Source organism: Hyperolius riggenbachi, chromosome 3, assembly GCF_040937935.1.
Source record: "Hyperolius riggenbachi isolate aHypRig1 chromosome 3, aHypRig1.pri, whole genome shotgun sequence".
Lineage (NCBI taxonomy): Eukaryota > Metazoa > Chordata > Amphibia > Anura > Hyperoliidae > Hyperolius > Hyperolius riggenbachi.
Genome location: NC_090648.1, coordinates 101,697,120 through 101,718,884, shown reverse-complemented (window position 1 = coordinate 101,718,884; position 21,765 = coordinate 101,697,120). Strand labels below are relative to the sequence as shown.

Here is a 21,765-nt window from a genome sequence, read left to right as displayed (position 1 = left end):
GTATACAGTGTGTGTGTGTGTGTGTGTGTGTGTGTGTGTGTGTGTAGTGTGTGTGTGTGTGTGTGTGTGTAGTGTGTGTGTGTGTGTGTGTGAGAGAGAGAGAGAGAGAGAGAGAGAGAGAGAGAGAGAGAAGATTGCCCTGGCAGTTAGAGCAAAGCAAGTGGGGAGGGGGCTTCCACGTTGCTAAGGCTGGTTACTAACAGAGAAAAGCTGTCTCATGATGTAAATTAGCGCTTCCAGCAGACTTTGAAATAGCTCTGCTTGAAAACTGATGTTTTCCCTGGTATCTACAGTACATGTTAGCAGGGTGATCAAAATAACATATTTTGCTATAATGCCCCTTTATCTTATCTTTATGTTTTTGGGATGTGGGAGGAAACCAGAGTGCCCAGAGGAAATCCACATAGACACGGGGAAAACATTCAAACTCTGCCGTAAACTAAAAGCAGCAGCAATGTTTGGCAATGTAACACAACAGCTCCTCTCCTTCCACCCTTTATAGCATGTAAGATAAATGCATCTTACCATTTTCTCCTCTTTAGCTGGAGGATTACGTAGAAAAAGACAAAGAGGCGCAAATAAGATGTTTAATATCCCAGTAATGACCATTAACCAGGGGAATCCAATGGCCTTCGCAATGCCTCCTGCCATCGAAGGTCCTAGAAGTGGAAAGAACATCTAAGTTATTGTACACATTCCATGGGGTGAGGAAAACTTTTACAATGGGCAAAGACTAAATCATTTATAAAGTAAAATTTCAAAACAGCTCAGTACAGCTCATTCAGGACGGTGAGTAATGTGGTTTCCCTCCCATCAAGGACGGTTCTACCTGAATCAAACTTGTGAGGATGCAGTCCTTCATTCCTCTTCAGTCAGGACAGCAGTGCCACCTCCTCCCTTCTGCTGTGCAAGTCAAATGAATCACTGCTGCTCTCCTGCCTCCCTCCTCCTCATTCACTGTCAGACTCCTCACACAGCACAACAAGCTGCTTTTCCCCAATGATGACCTCTTCACCTCGCTCTCTCTCCTCTCACTTCTCCTACTCTGACTGCATGGTGTAAGTGTAAACACACAGTACAAACATGCTGCCCCTGTAATCTCTGCGCCTGATGCAAGTGTTTCACCTTGCTTCATGTGAGAACCGGCTCTGCCTCTCATTCCTTGCACACAAGATAAATATGAGCTATACAGCTTAGACCAAAAGTGCCCTCACATTTTCAGTTTACAAGCTACTTCAAAAATGATCTACCAGGTAGAATCTATCGACAGATGCAGGCCACAACTGCAGCACAAGCACAGCGGCAGTCCATCAGTGATTACCACAAGCCACAACTGCAGCACAAGCACAGCGGCAGTCCATCAGTGATTACCACAAACCACAACTACAGCACATGCACAGCGGCAGTCCATCAGTAATTACCACAAACCACAACTACAGCACATGCACAGCGGCAGTCCATCAGTGATTACCACAAGCCACAACTACAGCACATGCACAGCGGCAGTCCATCAGTAATTACCACAAGCCACAACTACAGCACATGCACAGCGGCAGTCCATCAGTAATTACCACAAACCACAACTACAGCACATGCACAGCGGCAGTCCATCAGTGATTACCACAAACCACAACTGCAGCACATGCACAGCAGCAGTCCATCAATGATTACTACAAGCCACAACTGCAGCACATGCACAGTGGCAGTCCATCAGTGATTACCACTAGCCACAACTGCAGCACATGCACAGCGGCAGTCCATCAGTGATTACCATAAGCCACAACTACAGCACATGCACAGCGGCAGTCCATCAGTGATAACCACAAGGCACAACTGCAGCACATGCACAGCGGCAGTCCATCAGTGATTACCACAAGCCACATCTGCAGCACATGCACAGCAGCAGTCCATCAGTGATTACCACAAGTCACACTGCAGCACATGCACAGCGGCAGTCCATCAGTGATTACCACAAGCCACAACTGCAGCACATGCACAGCGGCAGTCCATCAGTGATTACCACAAGGCACAACTGCAGCACATGCACAGCGGCAGTCCATCAGTGATTACCACAAGCCACATCTGCAGCACATGCACAGCAGCAGTCCATCAGTGATTACCACAAGTCACACTGCAGCACATGCACAGCGGCAGTCCATCAGTGATTACCACAAGCCACAACTGCAGCACATGCACAGCGGCAGTCCATCAGCTATTACCACAAGCCACAACTGCAGCACATGCACAGCAGCAGTCCATCAGTGATTACCACAAGCCACACTGCAGCACATGCACAGCAGCAGTCCATCAGTGATTACCACAAGCCACACTGCAGCACATGCACAGCAGCAGTCCATCAGTGATTACCACAAGCCACAACTCCAGCACATGCACAGCGGCAGTCCATCAGTAATTACCACAAGCCACAAATGCAGCACCAGCACAAGCACAGCGGCAGTCCATCAGTGATTACCACAAGCCACATCTGCAGCACATGCACAGCGGCAGTCCATCAGTGATTACCACAAGCCACATCTGCAGCACATGCACAGCGGCAGTCCATCAGTGATTACCACAAGCCACACTGCAGCACATGCACAGCAACAGTCCATCAGTGATTACCACAAGCCACACTGCAGCACATGCACAGCGGCAGTCCTTCAGTGATTACCACAAGCCACACTGCAGCACATGCACAGCAGCAGTCCATCAGCAATTACCACAAGCCACACTGCAGCACATGCACAGAAGCAGTCCATCAGTGATTACCACAAGCCACAACTGCAGCACATGCACAGCGGCAGTCCATCAGTAATTACCACAAGCCACACTGCAGCACATGCACAGCGTCAGTCCAACAGTGATTACCACAAGCCACAACTGCAGCACATGCACAGCGGCAGTCCATCAGTAATTACCACAAGCCACATCTGCAGCACATGCACAGCGTCAGTCCATCAGTGATTACCACAAGCCACACTGCAGCACATGCACAGCAACAGTCCATCAGTGATTACCACAAGCCACACTGCAGCACATGCACAGCGGCAGTCCTTCAGTGATTACCACAAGCCACACTGCAGCACATGCACAGCAGCAGTCCATCAGTGATTACCACAAGCCACAACTGCAGCACATGCACAGCAGCAGTCCATCAGTAATTACCACAAGCCACACTGCAGCACATGCACAGCGTCAGTCCAACAGTGATTACCACAAGCCACAACTGCAGCACATGCACAGCAGCAGTCCATCAGTGATTACCACAAGCCCCACATATGCACAGCGACAGTCCATCAGTTATTACCACAACCCACCAGTCAGTTAGTTATATGTCCTCATCCGTAAGCCAAATAGAACAGTGCTTGACCAGATAGAGTCTCAAAACTGTAACCAGCAGTGGATCAACAAACTGCGCCTGCCCCCCTGCTATCACAGTCCTGATATTAAGTGGCTAAGAATTTTCACTATCGCAAGTCCAAGAAAGTCACAAATAAAATGATAGATGACAGCGCTCCTCTTCTAACAGCCTTCACAATCTGCAGAATTCAAACATACTATACATAGTGGATTACTGCAGGATAAGTTTATAAACAAACACCCCAGGTGGAAGGTGATGCACTCGTAATACACACGGTGTATCCAGGCATAAACTCTCCCGCAATATTAACCGCTCACCAGATAGCATCCACCTCAGATCCAGGTGGGTCTAGCGTTTGTTGTCAAATAAACCAAGCTCTTCATCAAAAGTAGTCACAAAAGTTTAATCCAGTATCCATGTAAAAAGAGAACAATAAAATCGCTCATAGCGCAACTCAATAAAATCAACAGCAATCAACCTGCGCTATCCAGCACTCTTACATAGTGAATGTTGTTAAATCGCCTATCGGGCTAATGAGCCCAGGGGTTTCACTCCCATTTGGTGGGGTCGGCGTCCCGTTCCCCCACCGCAGCGTGTCTGCTAAAGCTTAGGTATCCCAGCCGGCCGGCAAGCGTTTCCGCATCCAGTGACGTCAGACGCACCTGGCTAATGATCCTCTGCACTGTGGTGCAATGCATTAGGATAGCATATTGCACCAAAGCTCATCCAAGTCAAAGAGACAGAGTACAACGTGTACATTACTGAGACGGGGGGTGTCGGATCCACCCAGAAGTCCTTTGCATTCTACACAATAGGCACCACGCCTTAGACTCAGGGAATAGGAGTACCTTTGATGTGTTTAATCAGACATAAAACCTGTGCCCTTTATATATATCAGTAAGGTAGTAGGTCTGGAGTGGCACACCTTACCGTTTGAATAAGTGGGTGCATAACCTGGGTGTCAAGCCACACCCAAAACGTAGTAACAAAGTCCAACATCGGTAAGGATACCAATTGTGGATTCTGAAGTATTTTATTCTTCACATCATAAGCCAACACATTAATTGACAATTGTTTCGGGGCCACAGGGGGTCCCTTTCATCAGAAAGTGCAGACAATACTGTCTGCACTTTCTGATGAAGGGGACACCCCCTCCCCCTGTGGCCCTGAGACAATTGTCAATTAATGTGTTGGCTTATGATGTGAAGAATAAAATACTTCAGAATCTACAATTGGTGTCCTTACCGATGTTGGACTTGACATTACTACAGTGGGTTGCAAAAGTATTCGGCCCCCTTGAAGTTTTCCACATTTTGTCACATTACTGCCACAAACATGCATCAATTTTATTGTAATTCCATGTGAAAGACCAACACAAAGTGTTGTACACGTGAGAAGTGGATCGAAAATCATACATCATTCCAAACATTTTTTACAAATAACTGCAAAGTGGGGTGTGCGTAATTATTCAGCCCCCTGAGTGAATATTTTGTAGAACCACCTTTTGCTGCAATTACAGCTGCCAGTCTTTTAGGGTATGTCTCTACCAGCTTTGTACATCTAGAGACTGAAATCCTTGCCTATTCTTCTTTGCAAAACAGCTCCAGCTCAGTCAGATTAGATGGACAGCGTTTGTGAAAGGCAGTTTTCAGATCTTGCCACAGATTCTCGATTGGATTTAGATCTGGACTTTGACTGGGCCATTCTAACATATAGATATGTTTTGTTTTAAACCATTCCATTGTTGCCCTGGCTTTATGTTTAGGGTCATTGTCCTGCTGGAAGGTGAACCTTTGCTCCAGTCTCAAGTCTTTTGCAGTCTCCAAGAGGTTTTCTTCCAAGTTTGCCCTGTATTTGGCTCCATCCATCTTCCCATCAACTCTGACCAGCTTCCCTGTCCGTGCTGAAGAGATGCACCCCCCGAGCATGATGCTGCCACCACCATATTTGACAGTGGGGATGGTGTGTTCTGAGTGATGTGCAGTGTTAGTTTTCCGCCACACATAGCGTTTTGCATTTTGGCCAAAAAGTTCCATTTTGGTCTCATCTGACCAGAGCACCTTCTTCCACATGGTTGCTGTGTCCCCCACATGGCTTGTGGCAAACTGCAAACGGGACTTCTTATGCTTTCTGTTAACAATGCCTTTCTTCTTGCCACTCTTCCATAAAGGCCAACTTTGTACAGTGCATGACTAATAGTTGTCCTATGGACAGAGTCTCCCACCTGAGCTGTAGATCTCTGCAGCTCGTCCAGAGTCACCATGGGCCTCTTGACTGCATTTCTGATCAGCGCTCTCCTTGTTCGGCCTGTGAGTTTAGGTGGATGGCCTTATTTTAGTAGGTTTACAGTTGTGCCATACTCCTTCCATTTCTGAATGATCGCTTGAACAGTGCTCCGTGGGATGTTCAAGGCTTTGGAAATCTTTTTGTAGCCTAAGCCTGCTTTAAATTTCTCAATAACTCGATCCCTGACCTGTCTTTTGTGTTCTTTGGACTTCACGGTGTTGTTGCTCCCAATATTCTCTTAGACAACCTCTGAGGCCCTCACAGAGCAGCTGTATTTGTACTGACATTACATTACACACAGGTGCACTCTATTTAGTCATTAGCACTCATCAGGCAATGTCTATAGGCAACTGACTGCACTCAGATCAAAGGGGGTCGAATAATTATGCACACACCACTTTGCAGTTATTTATTTGTAAAAAATGTTTGGAATCATGTATGATTTTCGTTCCACTTCTCATGTGTACACCACTTTGTGTTGGTCTTTCATGTGGAATTCCAATAAAATTGATTCATGTTTGTGGCAGTAATATGACAAAATGTGGAAAACTTCAAGGGGGCTGAATACTTTTGCAACCCACTGTATATATACTCTGTAAAGCACAGTGGAAGATGTTGGCACTATATATTGTAGAGTCCTGGTTATCCAGAACTCAACTAACCAGCAGTCTCAGCCAACCAGCCAGCACAGATCGCCGGCAGTACTCACAATGGCGAAGATCAAATTCTTAGGCTGTTTGTGGGCTCTGTTGTGCTTAAAGCCTGAGTTCTATGGCTCCCCAAGGTTAATATACTTTCATTTACTGTATTTTAACATTTAATACAGAGTTCATGGTATGTACTGTTAATAGAGTGGGGGTATAGTACTGTATCAGCTAGGCCTATTTTTAACACTGAGTCTCAAGCAACCAGAAAACACACTTATCCGGAGTCAGCCGATCCCCCGTTCGTGCCGGATAACTGAAACTCTACTGTAAATATTAAATAATAATAATAATACACCTTGTATTAGTATTAAATGTACTCACCCACCGCATAGCCCATGCACAAAGCAATGTCAGAAATGGCATATATCCCACCATAGACAGAGGTGTGTCGGAGGTCTACTAGCAGCCCCATAATAGGCATGATAGAGGCATCCACCATTCCAAGGGCAACGCCAATCCCAGCATTGGGACCAATGAGGCCAAATATGTTACGTGCAAGTGGAACCTAAGAGAAAACAGAAGCATGTGAGATTGTGGAGGAGTCCAGTATATCATATGGATGAAGTTCAAACACCAATGTGGCAAATTTATCAGTAGTGTCTGGGAGAAAAATCTTAGGAGGTTTCTTGAAATCATGTAGAACAGTCTCAGGCATTTTAAGAAGATCCAATTTCCTTCTAAAATGATTCTAAAACAGGAGGAGATAGCTAAGATTCTCAGAATTGGTGATTGCTATAAGAGAATCCTCTGAATGAGGTAAAAATGTACTGTGGCAACTTTAAAGAGAATCTGTAACAAAAGAAAAAAAAAACACCCCGGGGGATACTTTTCTCGGGAAGGCGAAGCCTCTGAATCCTAATGATCGGGATCATCATCAGGGCCGGGATCCAGAGCCGTGTCAAGGTCCTCCAGCACCCAAGGCTGAGACACCAAAGTGCGCCCCTCCATCCCTCCCACCCCAGCCATCACACACTAATTGCTATTAGAGTAAGTGGTGCCCCAGGGCTTCCGACATCTTAATCTCTAGTTATCTGGCTTGCAGTCACTGCCATGTATCCCCTTTTCTCATTTCTTTCTGCTTCAAACACAATAAGAAAATGATAGCTGAGTGAATTGTGCTCCCCCTCCTACACTGCGCCCTGAGGCTGGAGCCTCTGTCGCCTCTGCCTCGGCCCGGCCCTGCCGGGATCCCAGAACAACGGCGAGGTGAATATTCACCTTTCCGACTCCAGTGCAGGCGGACATGATCGGGCTCAGCTATTTCCGCCGGACAGCATCGGAAAGCCGCTGCTGCATCTGTGCTGGAGCCAGGAAGGTAAATATTGCAGGTGCTACTGTGCCTGCACCACAGCTAAAAGGCTTATCGGCTGTATTTCGGGGCTTCCAGCGCTGGATCCTGGAGGGTGAAGAGGACAGGGGAAGCTTTATTAGGATCTAGAGGCTTTCCCCTCCTGAGGTATGTATCCCCCAGGTGGTGTTTTTTTTTTTTTCGTTCCCGCAAGAGAAGGATGCCTTCTACGTATCTCTCCAGCGTCTGCTGGAGAGATACGTAGAGGCGCACTTCTCTTGCGCAGACTTGCCGCGACTGGAGGAAGTTACCGACAATAGAGAAGGCTGAGGATAGCGGCGTGGGAGCGAACCGTGCGCATGGGGCTGGAGGAAGCCCCAGGTATGTACAGTATAACACTTTTATTTTAAAATGTCTCTGGTTTCCATTAATATCATAATAAGCTTCAGGAAAATGATGTGAAATATGGCCACTTACAGTTCCACCAAATCCATCAATGTTCATGTTTTTTATATTCATTAAAATGATCAATGGAAAAATTGAAATTTTTATTTATAAATCTCAATCAATTTTCTTTCAAATTATTTCATAATTGGTTGGTCACAGTGGATGTTTTTACAGTGCAAGAAAGTTGAATAATGAGTAATAAGTTGAATAATCAATTTTGCATACCTTTTGAATTAATACATTTAATTTATTTTTTGTATGTTACTGTATATCACCATTACATGTTGTGTATTGTTCTGTACCACATGTACTCACACAAAGAAGGCTAACTCCCACTATGATCATTCCAACAAGGGTACACAGCCATCTGGAGGAAAGAAAGTGAAAGGTCACTGTGTGTTGTACGTAAATATTGGGCATACAGAACAGAGTCAGACTCACCTCCCCATTTTGTGTGACAACGTCCCAAACAGGTTAGTGCACAGCAGATAGGAAACACTGGCAGGCAAGAAAGCTAGACCTAGACAAAAGTCAATGTACTACTTAGCAAAACATGATAGATGGCAGTAAGATCCTCATAAAAAAAATCATATAGTTTACAGTGATGTAATGGAAGCAGCTCACCTCTTCCATGTATTTTATACTTTGTAGCCTCTCCTCCATGTGGTGCCACCCCTTGGAAAGCAGCTGCCCAAGACCCAGGCCTGTGTGGCCTTTCCAGAATTCTGGTCCTGCCCCTGAGCATGACTGACTTTTGTTTTCTAGCAATCACAAGCCCTGTAACCCTACAGACACGAGCGGGAATTTCCACCTTTGCCACGTTTTGGGGGACAAATCTATTCTTGTGACGGGGTGCGATGCAGCACAAGTTCCTCATCACATCTTTATATATAGGTAGCAGCAGGGACGGTTTTAGCTTCAATGGTGTCCCAAGGGCAAAAGTAACTTTGCCCCCCCCCCCCCTTAGCAACGCTTCCCCCACCACCCTCGAGCCAACTCCCAGGACCCATCCCACCACACTCCCAGCCACACAAAATCATTAGGTGTCTATCATATACAGTGGGATGCGAAAGTTTGGGCAAAGTTGTTAATTGTCATGATTTTCCTGTATAAATCGTTTGTTGTTATAATAAAAAATGTCAGTTAAATGTATCACATAGGAGACGCACACAGTATTATTTGAAAAGTTTATTGGATTTACAGAAAGCAATAATTGTTTAAACAAAATTAGGCAGGTGCGTAAATTTGGGCACTACAAAAAAGAAACAAAATCAATATTCAGTAGATCCTCTTTTTGAAGAAATAACCCCCTCCAAATACTTCCTGTATGGTTCCAATGAGAGTCTGGATTCTGGTTGAAGGTATTTTGGACCATTCCTCTTTACAAAACATCTCTAGTTCATTCAGGTTTGATGGCTTCCGAGCATGGACAGCTCTTTTTAACCCCCTTGGCGGTATGAAAAATACCGCCAGGGGGCAGCGCAGCAGTTTTTAAAAAAAAATTTTTTTTGAAATCATGTAGCGAGCCCAGGGCATCCCCCCGCCCGCTTCAAAGAACGGGATTTCCTGGAGGGCTTCCCCCGTCGCCATGGCGACGGGGCGGGATGACATCAGCGACGTCGGGACGTCATTGGGACTCCGGATCCAACCCTCGGCGCTGCCTGGCACTGATTGGCCAGGCAGCGCACGGGGTCTGGGGGGGGGGGGGGCGCGCCGCACCGGATAGCGGCGATCGGGCGCGCGGCAGCGGCGATCGGGGTGCTGGCGCAGCAAAAAAAAATTATTTAAATCGGCCCAGCAGGGCCTGAGCGGCACCCTCCGGCGGCTTACCCCGTGTCACACACGGGGTTACCGCTAAGGAGGTTAATTCACACCACAGTTTTCAATTATATTCAGGTCTGGGGACTGATATGTACATTGCAGAACGTTGTACTTGTTCCTCTGCATGAATGCTTTAGTGGATTTTGAGCAGTGTTTAGGGTCGTTCTCTTGTTGAAAGATCCAGACCCGGCGCAGCTTCAGCTTTGTCACTGATTACTGGACAATGGTCTCCAGAATCTGCTGATACTGAGTGGAATCCATGGGTCCGTCAACTTTGACAAGTTTCCCAGTCTCTGCACTGGCTACACAGCCCCAAATCATAATGGGACCACCACCATACTTTACTGTAGGTAGCAGGTGTTCTTCTTGAAATGCTGTATTGTTTTTCCTCCATGCATAACGCCCCGTGTTATGCCCAAATACCTCAATTTTAGTTTCATCAGTCCACAGCACCTTATTCCAAAATGAAGCTTGTTTGTCCAAATGTGCTTTAGCATACTTCAAGCTGCTCTGTTTGTGCTGTGTGCGGAGAAAAAGGCTTCCTCTGCATACAGCATCTCCTTGTGTTAAGTGCGGCAAATGGTTGAACGATGCACAATGACTCCATCTGCAGCAAGATGATGTTGTAGGTCTTTGGTGCTGGTCTGTGGGTTGACTCTGACTGTTCTCATCATTCATCGCTTCTGTTTATCCAAGCTTTTTCTTGGTCTACCACTTAGAGCCTTAACTTGAACTTGAGTCTTCCATTTCCTCAATATGTTCCTAACTGTGGAAACAGACTGCTGAAATCTCTGAGACAACTTTCTGTATCCTTCCCCTAAACCATGATGGTGAACAATCTTTGTCTTCAGGTCATTTGAGAGTTGTTTTGAGACCCCCATGTTGCTACTTTTCAGAGAAATTTAAAAGAGGAGGGAAACTTACAATTGACCCCCTTAAATACTCTTTCTCATAATTGGATTCACCTGTGTATGTAGGTCAGGGGTCACTGAGCTTACCAAGCCAATTTGAGTTCCAATAATTAGTTCTAAGGTTTTGGAATCAATAAAATGAAAAAATGTATGCACCTGCCTAATTTTATTTAAACAATTATTGCACACTTTCTGTAAATGCAATAAACTTAATTTCACTTCTCAAATATCACTGTGTGTGACTCCTATATGATATATTTAACTGACATTTTTTTATCGTATCAACCAACGATTTATACAGGAAAATCATGCCGATTAACAACGTTGCCCAAACTTTCACATCCCCCTGTATACCCAAAAGCATTTTTGGGTTGAAGACCCCATTATTCCACTCTTCCTTTCCCTTACAAATGCAGAGTGTAAACACATTGGAGTCTACTCTTACCTAATACAGGCAGGACACAGGAGGCAGCACCATGCTCTACACTCCGGACTTCTCTCCCCAGCACCTCTCTTCCTCGTTCCCTGCAGGCATGTATGGGGTCACCATAGCTGGAGGAGAGGGGGAGACACCAAGGACACACCTTGGGGGACCCCTACAGGCTCTGCCCCCTTTGCCTCTATGGAAGCGCTGGCCCTGGGTAGCTGCAATACTTACCATTACAAAATTGTCCTAGCATTACTCCCGTTTTTAACATTTGCTCATTAATATACCTTGTGGTTTTGTGAGTCCTCTACAGTGGGGAAATAGTTAAACGTATAATCCCCTTACGAATCAGTCTGGGGTTGTGTCATGTTTTTTATTTCAGGCTCACCCTGAGGAAGGTTCTCTTTTAAGTGGTTAATGTTCCCATAATGAGATTCTCCAGAATGGATGTTGATTAAGTGGTTTGATTTCCAGGAGGATGTTAATGTGACGCTGTGCAGCCACTCGCTGCCCCATGGAACAGTCTGCAGGGTGAGACTGCCACGTAGACAGCAGCGTCATCAGCTGCAAAAATACCACGTAGACAGCAGCGTCATCAGCTGCAAAAATACCAGATGGAAGTTGAGTGTGCTACAGCAATGGCATCAGACTGTGCTAAGCACTATTGGAAAACAATGCTATTTTATGTTTAGGACACTCCCTAAGGGACGCCAGCATGTCCCAAGTCTGATGCTTAGATTGTATAAATGTGTTCCTCAAAGCATTATAGTAACTGGAGGAATACACACTCTGTTTAACAAATGACAGTATTATTAATATTAATGAAGCACCGCACTGACATGTAGTAGAATGTAATACATTATTCAGGAATCAGGATACCCAATTTTACCTTAAAGAGTACCAGAGCTGTTTAATTAAAAAGATTTTATACATACCTGGGGCTTCCTCCAGCCACATCCGCTCTTATCGCTCCCAGACCGACGTCCTCCGCTGCCTGCAGATTCAGGAACCGGGTCCCCGCACCTCCGTCAGTCGGAGCCAGTCTGGCGTAAGAGAAGTGAGCCCTCTACGTATCTCTCCAACAGCTGCTGGAGAGATATGCAAAGAGCGTACTTCTCCTGTGTAGCTGGCCGCAACTGGCGTCAGTGACGGGACCCGGTTTCTGAATCTGCGGGCGGCGCAGGACGGCGGTGTGGGAGCGATCAGAGCGGATGTGGCTGGAGGAATCTTTTTAATTTAACAGCTCTGAGTCCCTTTAAAGGACTTACGAGGCCTAAATCTAAAAAAAAAAAGTTAAAAAAGTTAAGTACCTGCATCTCTTTCAAACACACGGAGGACGACATCCGCGCCCTCCGAGTTTGTTCCGCCAGGTCCGCCGCTCAATAGCCCCCCCGGCTGGTCACGACTGCAAGGCCGGGTCGGGCTGTCCTGCCTCTACCAATATGGCCGCCGGAGCTGGCCGCGGCTGTGCGGCTGCGCAGCTCTAAGGCCAACCCCCCGATCCACGCTACAGTAGCGTGGATCGGGGGGTTGGCCCTAGAGCTGCGCAGCCGCACTCGCGGCTGTGCGGTCTGCGCAGCCGCGGCCAGCTCCGGCGGCCATATTGGCAGAGGCAGAACAGCCCGACCCGGGCGTGCGGTCGTGACCGGCCGGGGGGGCTATTGAGCGACGGGGACCTGGCGAAACGACTCGGAGGGTGCGGATGGCGTCCGTGTGTTTGAAAGAGATGCAGGTACTTAACTTTTTTAACTTTTTTTTTAGATTTAGGCCTCGTAAGTCCTTTAAGTCTTCTGATTTCAGCATCAGAAACACCTCCTATACACTGATTGGCCCAAAAATTAGAGAGACTCCTTATTTGAAAATAACCCAGCTCAACTGTCATGTAGAGCGCCATAACAATGCAGAGTTGCTTATATAACGCTCAGCTTCGGACAACTGTTTTCATGGAAGTTAATGCCAAAATAGGTAAGACGAAAAATGTAAGTGACTTTGAACGAGGGATGATTGTCGGTGCAAGAAGAGCTGGTGCTAGCATCTCTGAAATGATGACTCTAAGGCCCCTTTTACACGTAATCAGTTGGTATGTGTTAGTGTGCATTAGTATGAGTTAGTACGCATTGGTACACGTTTTTTCCATAGCAGTGTATTGTGAAGAAGATTTCAGTAAAAACGCGTTAAGTGTGAAAGGTGCCATGGGAAAAACATGGGCATTACTTTGAAAATCAGTTTTTTTTGTTTTAACTGAGAGCAACTGATTAAGTGTAAAAGGGCCCTTAGGATTTTCTCGCCCAACAGTATCTCAGGTGTTTAGAGAGTGGCGGTTGAGAAAAAAATTCAAGTAATAAGGACTATTCTGATTAGAAAAGGCTGGTGAACGAGAGAGGTAATAGGCGATTAGCATGCATGGTCCGCAGCAACAGAAGGGCAACAACATGACAAATTACAGCTGAGTTCAATGCAGGTGCATTACATAGCATATCCCAATGCACAACAAGATGGACTTTGCAAAGGATGGGCTTTAGCAGCAGGAGACCATTAAGAGTGCCTTTGGTAACAGAAAAAATAGGAAAAGACGCCTGTTGTATGCCCTTGCCACCATGCTCAATCGGTCTCAAATTGGTTTGAGGATAATCAATTAGAGTTGAACCTGCTTCCATGGCCAGCTCAGTCCCCTGACCTCAATCCTATTGAACATTTGTGGGACAAAGTCGAAAGATCACTTCAAAGCTTGAAAATTCCACCATCCAATCTGACCCAACTGTAATCAGAGCTAAAGGTGGACCAACTCTTTATTAGAGTATGTCTAATTTTTTTGTCTACTCTGGGTATAGTTATACAGCTGTATGTAACCTCACCCTCCCAGTGATGTTTATCCCAGGCTGTTTATTCTGCCCCAGAGCATTCTAGAAGACTAATGCTGCATACACACTTGAGATAAAAGTCTTTGGAAAAGGCAAGGTCACAGACCAATTTTACCCCATGCCATGTAGTATGAGAGCCATACTCTACACAGTCTATTCTATGGAGCTGCACTTCCCATCAGATAAAATCTTTGCAAGATGCTGCACACAAAGATGCCTGTACACATTCAAAAGATCATTATCTGCAAAAGATCTCTTTCTGCAAAAGATCCATTCCTGCAAAATGCATTCATAGTCTATGAGATCTGCAGATCCTCATACACACCTTGTTTAACAGACTTCATCTGCATATCTCGCAATCATCTGCAGATCTGAAAATCCATCCTGGTGGATCTGATCTGCAGATGATCTGCAGATGATTGCCTGTTAAACGAGGTGTGTATGATGATCTGCAAATCTCATAGACTATGAATGCATATTGCAGGAATGGATCTTTTGCAGATAATGATCTTTTGAATGTGTACGGGCTTCTGTGTGTGCAGCATCTTGCAAAGATTTTATCTGATGGGGAGTGCAGCTCCATAGAATAGACTGTGTAGAGTATGCTCTCATACTACATGGAATGGGGTAAAACTGGTCTGTGATCTTGCCTTTTCCAAAGACTTTTATCTCAAGTGTGTATGCAGCATAAGTGTCCTTTCTGTTCACTTGGGAACAAACAACAAGCAAACATTCCACAGTGATGCACCTGTCAGTAGTGAAGAGATCGCTAGACTCCCCTGCTCCGCCAAATTTGAGAAAGATTTTATAATGGGAAAACTTTGAAATATAAGCAATTTTAATCATTAAAGCGGATCTGAGATGAAAAACTATAACAAGTAACTTGTCTATATATTTTATCTAAAGTTTAGATAGTTTACACAGCAAATCTAGCTGCAAACAGCTTTAATAGAAAATGATTATTTTTTCCTGTGATACAATGACAGCAGCCATGTTGTTTGTAAACATTACACAGAGGCAGGCTTATCTGTATCTTGATCACTAAGCCTGTGAAAAAAACCTAATCCCCCCTCCTCCCTCCTCCCCTCTGCCTCTGAAATCAATGGCTAGTAATACCTCCTCCTCCTCCTGCCCAGACTGAGCTCCCATGAGCCCTTGCTACTGCCAAGGCTCTCTGAAAACCTGTGGGCGTGGTTTATTTAATTTATAGGGAATTAAAGTATTAAAACAAAAACAAAAAAATATTTGGCTTCAGGAATGCCCTATAAACAATAGGAAAGGAACACAATTATGCAATGTGTAAAAGTTCACCTCGGACCCACTTTAAGTCACATTCAGTAAAATTCCCTCTTTAAAGGGAATCTGAAGTGAGAGGGATATGGAGGCTGCCATATGTATTTCTATTTAACCACTTGCCGACCGCCTACTTCATATTGGCGGCGGCAAAGTGGCAGCCCCAGGACCACGTAACGCAGATTGGCGTCAGGTCCTGGGGCACTCTCTGGCCGGGGATCGCGCGCTGGGATGCGCGCGCATCCACCGGCAATAGGCTCCGCCCACCCGCGACGTCAACCCGCCGGCCAATCGGAAGCGCCGGCGGGTTGTTAACCCGACGATCCCCGGATAGGAAGCGTATAATACGCTTTGTAATGTTTACAAAGTGTATTATACAGGCTGCCTCCTGCCCTGGTGGTCCCAGTGTCCGAGGGACCACCAGGGCAGGCTGCAGCCACCCTAGTCTGCACCCAAACACACTGATCTGCCCCCCCCTGCCCCCTGATCGCCCACAGTACCCCTCAGACCCCCCCCTGCCCACCCCCCAGACCACCATTTGCACACAATCACCCCCCTAATCACCCATCCATCACTCCCTGTCACTATCTGTCAACGCTATTTTTTTTTTTAGTCCCTAAACTGCCCCCTGCTCCCTCCTGATCACCCCCCCACCCCTCAGATTCTCCCCAGACCCCCCCAGACCCTCCCCCCCCTGTGTACTGTATGCATCTATCCCCCCTGATCACCTGTCAATCACCCGTCAATCACCCATCAATCACCCGTCAATCACCCCCTGTCACTGCCACCCATCAATCAGCCCCTAACCTGCCCCTTGCGGGCAATCTGATCACCCACCCACACCAATAGATCGCCCGCAGATCCGACATCAGATCACCTCCCAAATCCATCGTTTACATCTATTCTCTCCTCTAAACACCCACTAATTACCCATCAATCACCCATCAATCACCCCCTATCACCACCTGTCACTGTTACCCATCAGATTAGACCCTTGCGGGCACCCAATCGCCCGCCCACACGCTCAGATTGCCCTCAACCCCCCCCCCCCTTATCGATTCGCCAGTGCATTATTTACATCCGTTCTTCCCTGTAATAACCCACTGATCACCTGTCAATCACCCCCTGTCACTGCCACCCATCAATCACCCCCTGTCACTGCCACCCATCAATCAGCCCCTAACCTGCCCCTTGCGGGCAATCTGATCACCCACCCACACCAATAAATCGCCCGCAGATCCGACATCAGATCACCTCCCAAATCCATCGTTTACATCTATTCTCTCCTCTAAACACCCACTAATTACCCATCAATCACCCATCAATCACCCCCTATCACCACCTGTCACTGTTACCCATCAGATTAGACCCTTGCGGGCACCCAATCGCCCGCCCACACGCTCAGATTGCCCTCAACCCCCCCCCTTATCGATTCGCCAGTGCATTATTTACATCCGTTCTTCCCTGTACTAACCCACTGATCACCTGTCAATCACCCCCTGTCACTGCCACCCATCAATCACCCCCTGTCACTGCCACCCATCAATCAGCCCCTAACCTGCCCCTTGCGGGCAATCTGATCACCCACCCACACCAATAGATCGCCCGCAGATCCGACATCAGATCACCTCCCAAATCCATCGTTTACATCTATTCTCTCCTCTAAACACCCACTAATTACCCATCAATCACCCCCTATCACCACCTGTCACTGTTACCCATCAGATTAGACCCTAATCTGCCCCTTGCGGGCACCCAATCACCCGCCCACACGCTCAGATTGCCCTCAGACCCCCCCCTTATCAATTCGCCAGTGCAATATTTACATCTGTTATTCCCTGTAATAACCCACTGATCACCTGTCAATCACCCATCAATCACCCCCTGTCACTGCCACCCATCAATCACCCCCTGTCACTGCCACCCATCAATCAGCCCCTAACCTGCCCCTTGCGGGCAATCTGATCACCCACCCACACCAATAGATCGCCCGCAGATCCGACATCAGATCACCTCCCAAGTGCAGTGTTTACATCTCTTCTCTCCTCTAAACACCCACTAATTACCCATCAATCACCCCCTATCACCACCTGTCACTGTTACCCATCAGATTAGACCCTAATCTGCCCCTTGCGGCCACCCAATCACCCGCCCACACCTCAGAACGCCCTCAGACCCCAGCCCTGATCACCTCGCTAGTGCATTGCTTGCATCTATTTCCCCCCTCTAATCACACCTTGAGACACCCATAAATCACCTCCTGTCACCCCCTAGCACACCTACCCATCAGATCAGGCCCTAATTTGCCCCGTGTGGGCCCTGATCACTCGGCCAAACCCTCAGATCCCCCTCAGACCCCCTTCCGATCACCTCCCCAGTGCATTGATTGCATCTATTTTCCCCTCTAACCGCCCCCTGAGACACCCATCAATCACCTCCTGTCACCCCCCTAGCACTCCTATCCATCAGATCAGGCCCAATTCATCCTGTCATCTAAGAGGCCACCCTGCTTATGACCGTTTCCACAAAATTTGCCCCCTCATAGACCACCTGTCATCAAAATTTGCAGATGCTTATACCCCTGAACAGTCATTTTGAGAAATTTGGTTTCCAGACTACTCACAGTTTTGGGCCCGTAAAATGCCAGGGCAGTATAGGAACCCCACAAGTGACCCCATTTTAGAAAGAAGACACCCCAAGGTATTCTGTTAGGTGTATGATGAGTTCATAGAAGATTTTATTTTTTGTCGAAAGTTAGCGGAAATTGGATTTTTATTGTTTTTTTCACAAAGTGTCATTTTTCACTAACTTGTGACAAAAAATAAAATCTTCTATGAACTCACCATACCCCTAACGGAATACCTTGGGGTGTCGTCTTTCTAAAATGGGGTCACTTGTGGGGTTCCTATACTGCCCTGGCATTTTAGGGGCCCTAAACCGTAGGGAGTAGTCTAGAAAACAAATGCCTCAAAATGACCTGTGAATAGGACGTTGGGCCCCTTAGCGCACCTAGGCTGCAAAAAAGTGTCACACATGTAGTATCGCCATACTCAGGAGAAGTAGTATAATGTGTTTTGTGGTGTATTTTTACACATACCCATGCTGGGTGGGAGAAATCTCTCTGTAAATGGACAATTGTGTGTAAAAAAAATCAAAAATGTGTCATTTACAGAGATATTTCTCCCACCCAGCATGGTTATATGTAAAAATACACCACAAAACACATTATACTACTTCTTCTGAGTACGGCGATACCACGTGTGACACTTTTTTGCAGCCTAACTGTGCTAAGGGGCCCAAAGTCCAATGAGTACCTTTAGGATTTCACAGGTCATTTTGAGACATTTGGGTTCAAGACTACTCCTCACGGTTTAGGGCCCCTAAAATGCCAGGGCAGTATTGGAACCCCACAAATGACCCCATTCTAGAAAGAAGACACCCCAAGGTATTCCGTTAGGAGTATGGTGAGTTCATAGAAGATTTTATTTTTTGTCACAAGTTAGCGGAAATTGATATGTATTGTTTTTTTTTTCACAAAGTGTCATTTTCCGCTAACTTGTGACAAAAAAAAAATCTTCTATGAACTCACCATACCCCTAACGGAATACCTTGGGGTGTCTTCTTTCTAAAATGGGGTCACTTGTGAGGTTCCTATACTGCCCTGGCATTTTAGGGGCCCTAAACCGTGAGGAGTAGTCTAGAATCCAAATGCCTCAAAATGACCTGTGAATAGGACGTTAGGCCCCTTAGCGCACCTAGGTTGCAAAAAAGTGTCACACATGTGGTATCGCCGTACTCAGAAGAAGTAGTATAATGTGTTTTGAGGTGTATTTTTATACATACCCATGCTGGGTGGGAGAAATCTCTCTGTAAATGGACAATTGTGTGTAAAAAAAATCAAATAATTGTCATTTACAGAGATATTTCTCCCACCTAGCATCTGTATGTGTAAAAATACACCCCAAAACACATTATACTACTTCTCCTGAGTACGGCGGTACCACATGTGTGGCACTTTTTTGCACCCTAAGTGCGCTAAGGGGCCCAAAGTCCAATGAGTACCTTTAGGATTTCACAGGTCATTTTGCGACATTTGGTTTCAAGACTACTCCTCACGGTTTAGGGCCCCTAAAATGCCAGGGCAGTATAGGAACCCCACAAATGACCCCATTTTAGAAAGAAGACACCCCAAGGTATTCCGTTAGGAGTATGGTGAGTTCATAGAAGATTTTATTTTTGTCACAAGTTAGCAGAAAATGACACTTTGTGAAAAAAAACAATTCAAATCAATTTCCGCTAACTTGTGACAAAAAAAAAAAATCTTCTATGAACTCACCATCCTCCTAATGGAATACCTTGGGGTGTCTTCTTTCTAAAATGGGGTAATTTGTGGGATTCCTATACTGTCCTGGCATTTTAGGGGCCCTAAACCGTGAGGAGCAGTCTTGAAACGAAATTTCTCAAAATGACCTGTGAAATCCTAAAGGTACTCATTGGACTTTGGGCCCCTTAGCGCAGTTAGGGTGCAAAAAAGTGCCACACATGTGGTATCGCCGTACTCAGGAGAAGTAGTATAATGTGTTTTGGGGTGTATTTTTCCACATACCCATGCTGAGTGGGAGAAATATCTCTATAAATTGACAATTGTGTGTAAAAAAAATAAAACAATTGTCATTTACGGAGATATTTCTCCCACCCAGCATGGGTATGTGTAAAAATACACCCCAAAACACATTATACTACTTCTCCTGAGTACGGCAATACCACATGTGTGGCACTTTTTTGCAGCCTAACTGCGCTAAGGGGCCCAAAGTCCAATGAGCATCTTTAGGCTTTACAGGGGTGCTTACAATTAGGCACCCCCCAAAATGCCAGGACAGTGAACACACCCCACAAATGACCCCATTTTGGAAAGTAGTCACTTCAAGGTATTCAGAGAGTAGCATAGTGAGTCCGTGGCAGATTTCATTTTTTTTTTGTCGCAAGTTAGAAGAAATGGAAACTTTTTTTTTTTTTTTTTTTTGTTACAAAGTGTCATTTTCCGCTAACTTGTGACAAAAAATAAAATCTTCTATGAACTCACCATGCCTCTCACTGAATACTTTGGGATGTCTTCTTTCCAAAATGGGGTCATTTGGGGGGGATTTGTACTATCCTGGAATTTTAGCCCCTCATGAAACCTGACAGGTGCGCAGAAAAGTCAGAGATGCTTGAAAATAGGAAAATTCACTTTTGGCACCATAGTTTGTAAACGCTATAACTTTTACCCAATCCAATAAATATACACTGAATGTTTTTTTTTTTATCAAAGACATGTAGCAGAATAACTTTCGCGCTCAAATGTATAGGAAATTTTACTTTATTTGAAAAATGTCAGCACAGAAAGTTAAAAAAGTCATTTTTTTGACAAAATTCATGTCTTTTTTGATGAATATAATAAAAAGTAAAACTCGCAGCAGCAATCAAATAGCACCGAAAGAAAGCTGTATTAGTGACAAGAAAAGGAGGTAAAATTCATTTAGGTGGTAGGTTGTATGACTGAGCAATAAACCGTGAAAGCTGCAGTGGTCCGAATGGAAAAAAAGGCTCTGGTCCTTAAGGGGTTTTATGACTGCAGTCCTTAAGTGGTTAAACAATACCAATTGCCTTGCTCTCCTGCTGATCCTCCGTCTCTAATAGTTTTAGCCTTAGACCCTGAACAAGCATGCAGATCAAATGTTTCTGACAGAAGTCTGACTGGATTGGCTGCAAGCTTGTTTTAGGTGGGTGATTCAGACTCTACTGATGCCAGAAAGATCAGCAGGACTGCCAGGCAAACAGTATTGTTTAAAAGGAAATAACTATGGCAGCCTGCATATGCCTCTCACTTCAGATTTCATTTAAGAAATTTAGTTCCCAACTGTCCCTTTTATGTTGTTTTGGAATAAAATCCTTGCTCTCCCTTTTGTCCCATTTGTCCCTGTTTTCGAATAGGTAATATTCAGTATGAACTTAGCTTTAGTGTTATTATGAACTTGTTATCTGTTCCCTACACTGTTATTTTTTTCTCAGTAGCACAAGAGTTTACAACCTCAAATGCCTTAATATGGACAGTTACACTACAGTCCGACTGCAGAGAAACAAACAGTGAGAGAAAAAGAAAGGAAACTATGGCCTCAATTCACTAAGATCATGCTGGAGATAATAAGGCAAGATAAAACTTACCTCCACACAGTGGCCTCAATTCACTAAGATCATGCTAGAGATAATAAGGCAAGAGAAAACTTACCTCCACACGTGAGAGAGTTATCTTACCTCTTCATTCCTTAAGTTACCTCTCCTGTAGTTAATTTACCTCCTCTGTAGTTAACTTACCTCCTCTGT

The 21,765-nt window shown here is 45.6% G+C and overlaps 1 protein-coding gene across 2 annotated transcripts in view; it reads right to left on the bottom strand.

Annotated features, from left to right (window-relative positions):
• Nucleotides 1-21,765, bottom strand: part of LOC137561076 (chromaffin granule amine transporter-like) — a 71,507-nt gene that overhangs the window by 11,679 nt on the left and 38,063 nt on the right. For both annotated transcript variants that reach the window (XM_068272315.1, XM_068272314.1), the window contains exons 11-14: nt 8,531-8,609; nt 8,405-8,456; nt 6,676-6,859; nt 526-659 (exon numbers count right to left, since the gene is read on the bottom strand). In XM_068272315.1, the coding sequence (XP_068128416.1) occupies nt 526-659; nt 6,676-6,859; nt 8,405-8,456; nt 8,531-8,609 (449 nt within the window). The remainder of the gene's footprint in view (nt 1-525; nt 660-6,675; nt 6,860-8,404; nt 8,457-8,530; nt 8,610-21,765) is intronic.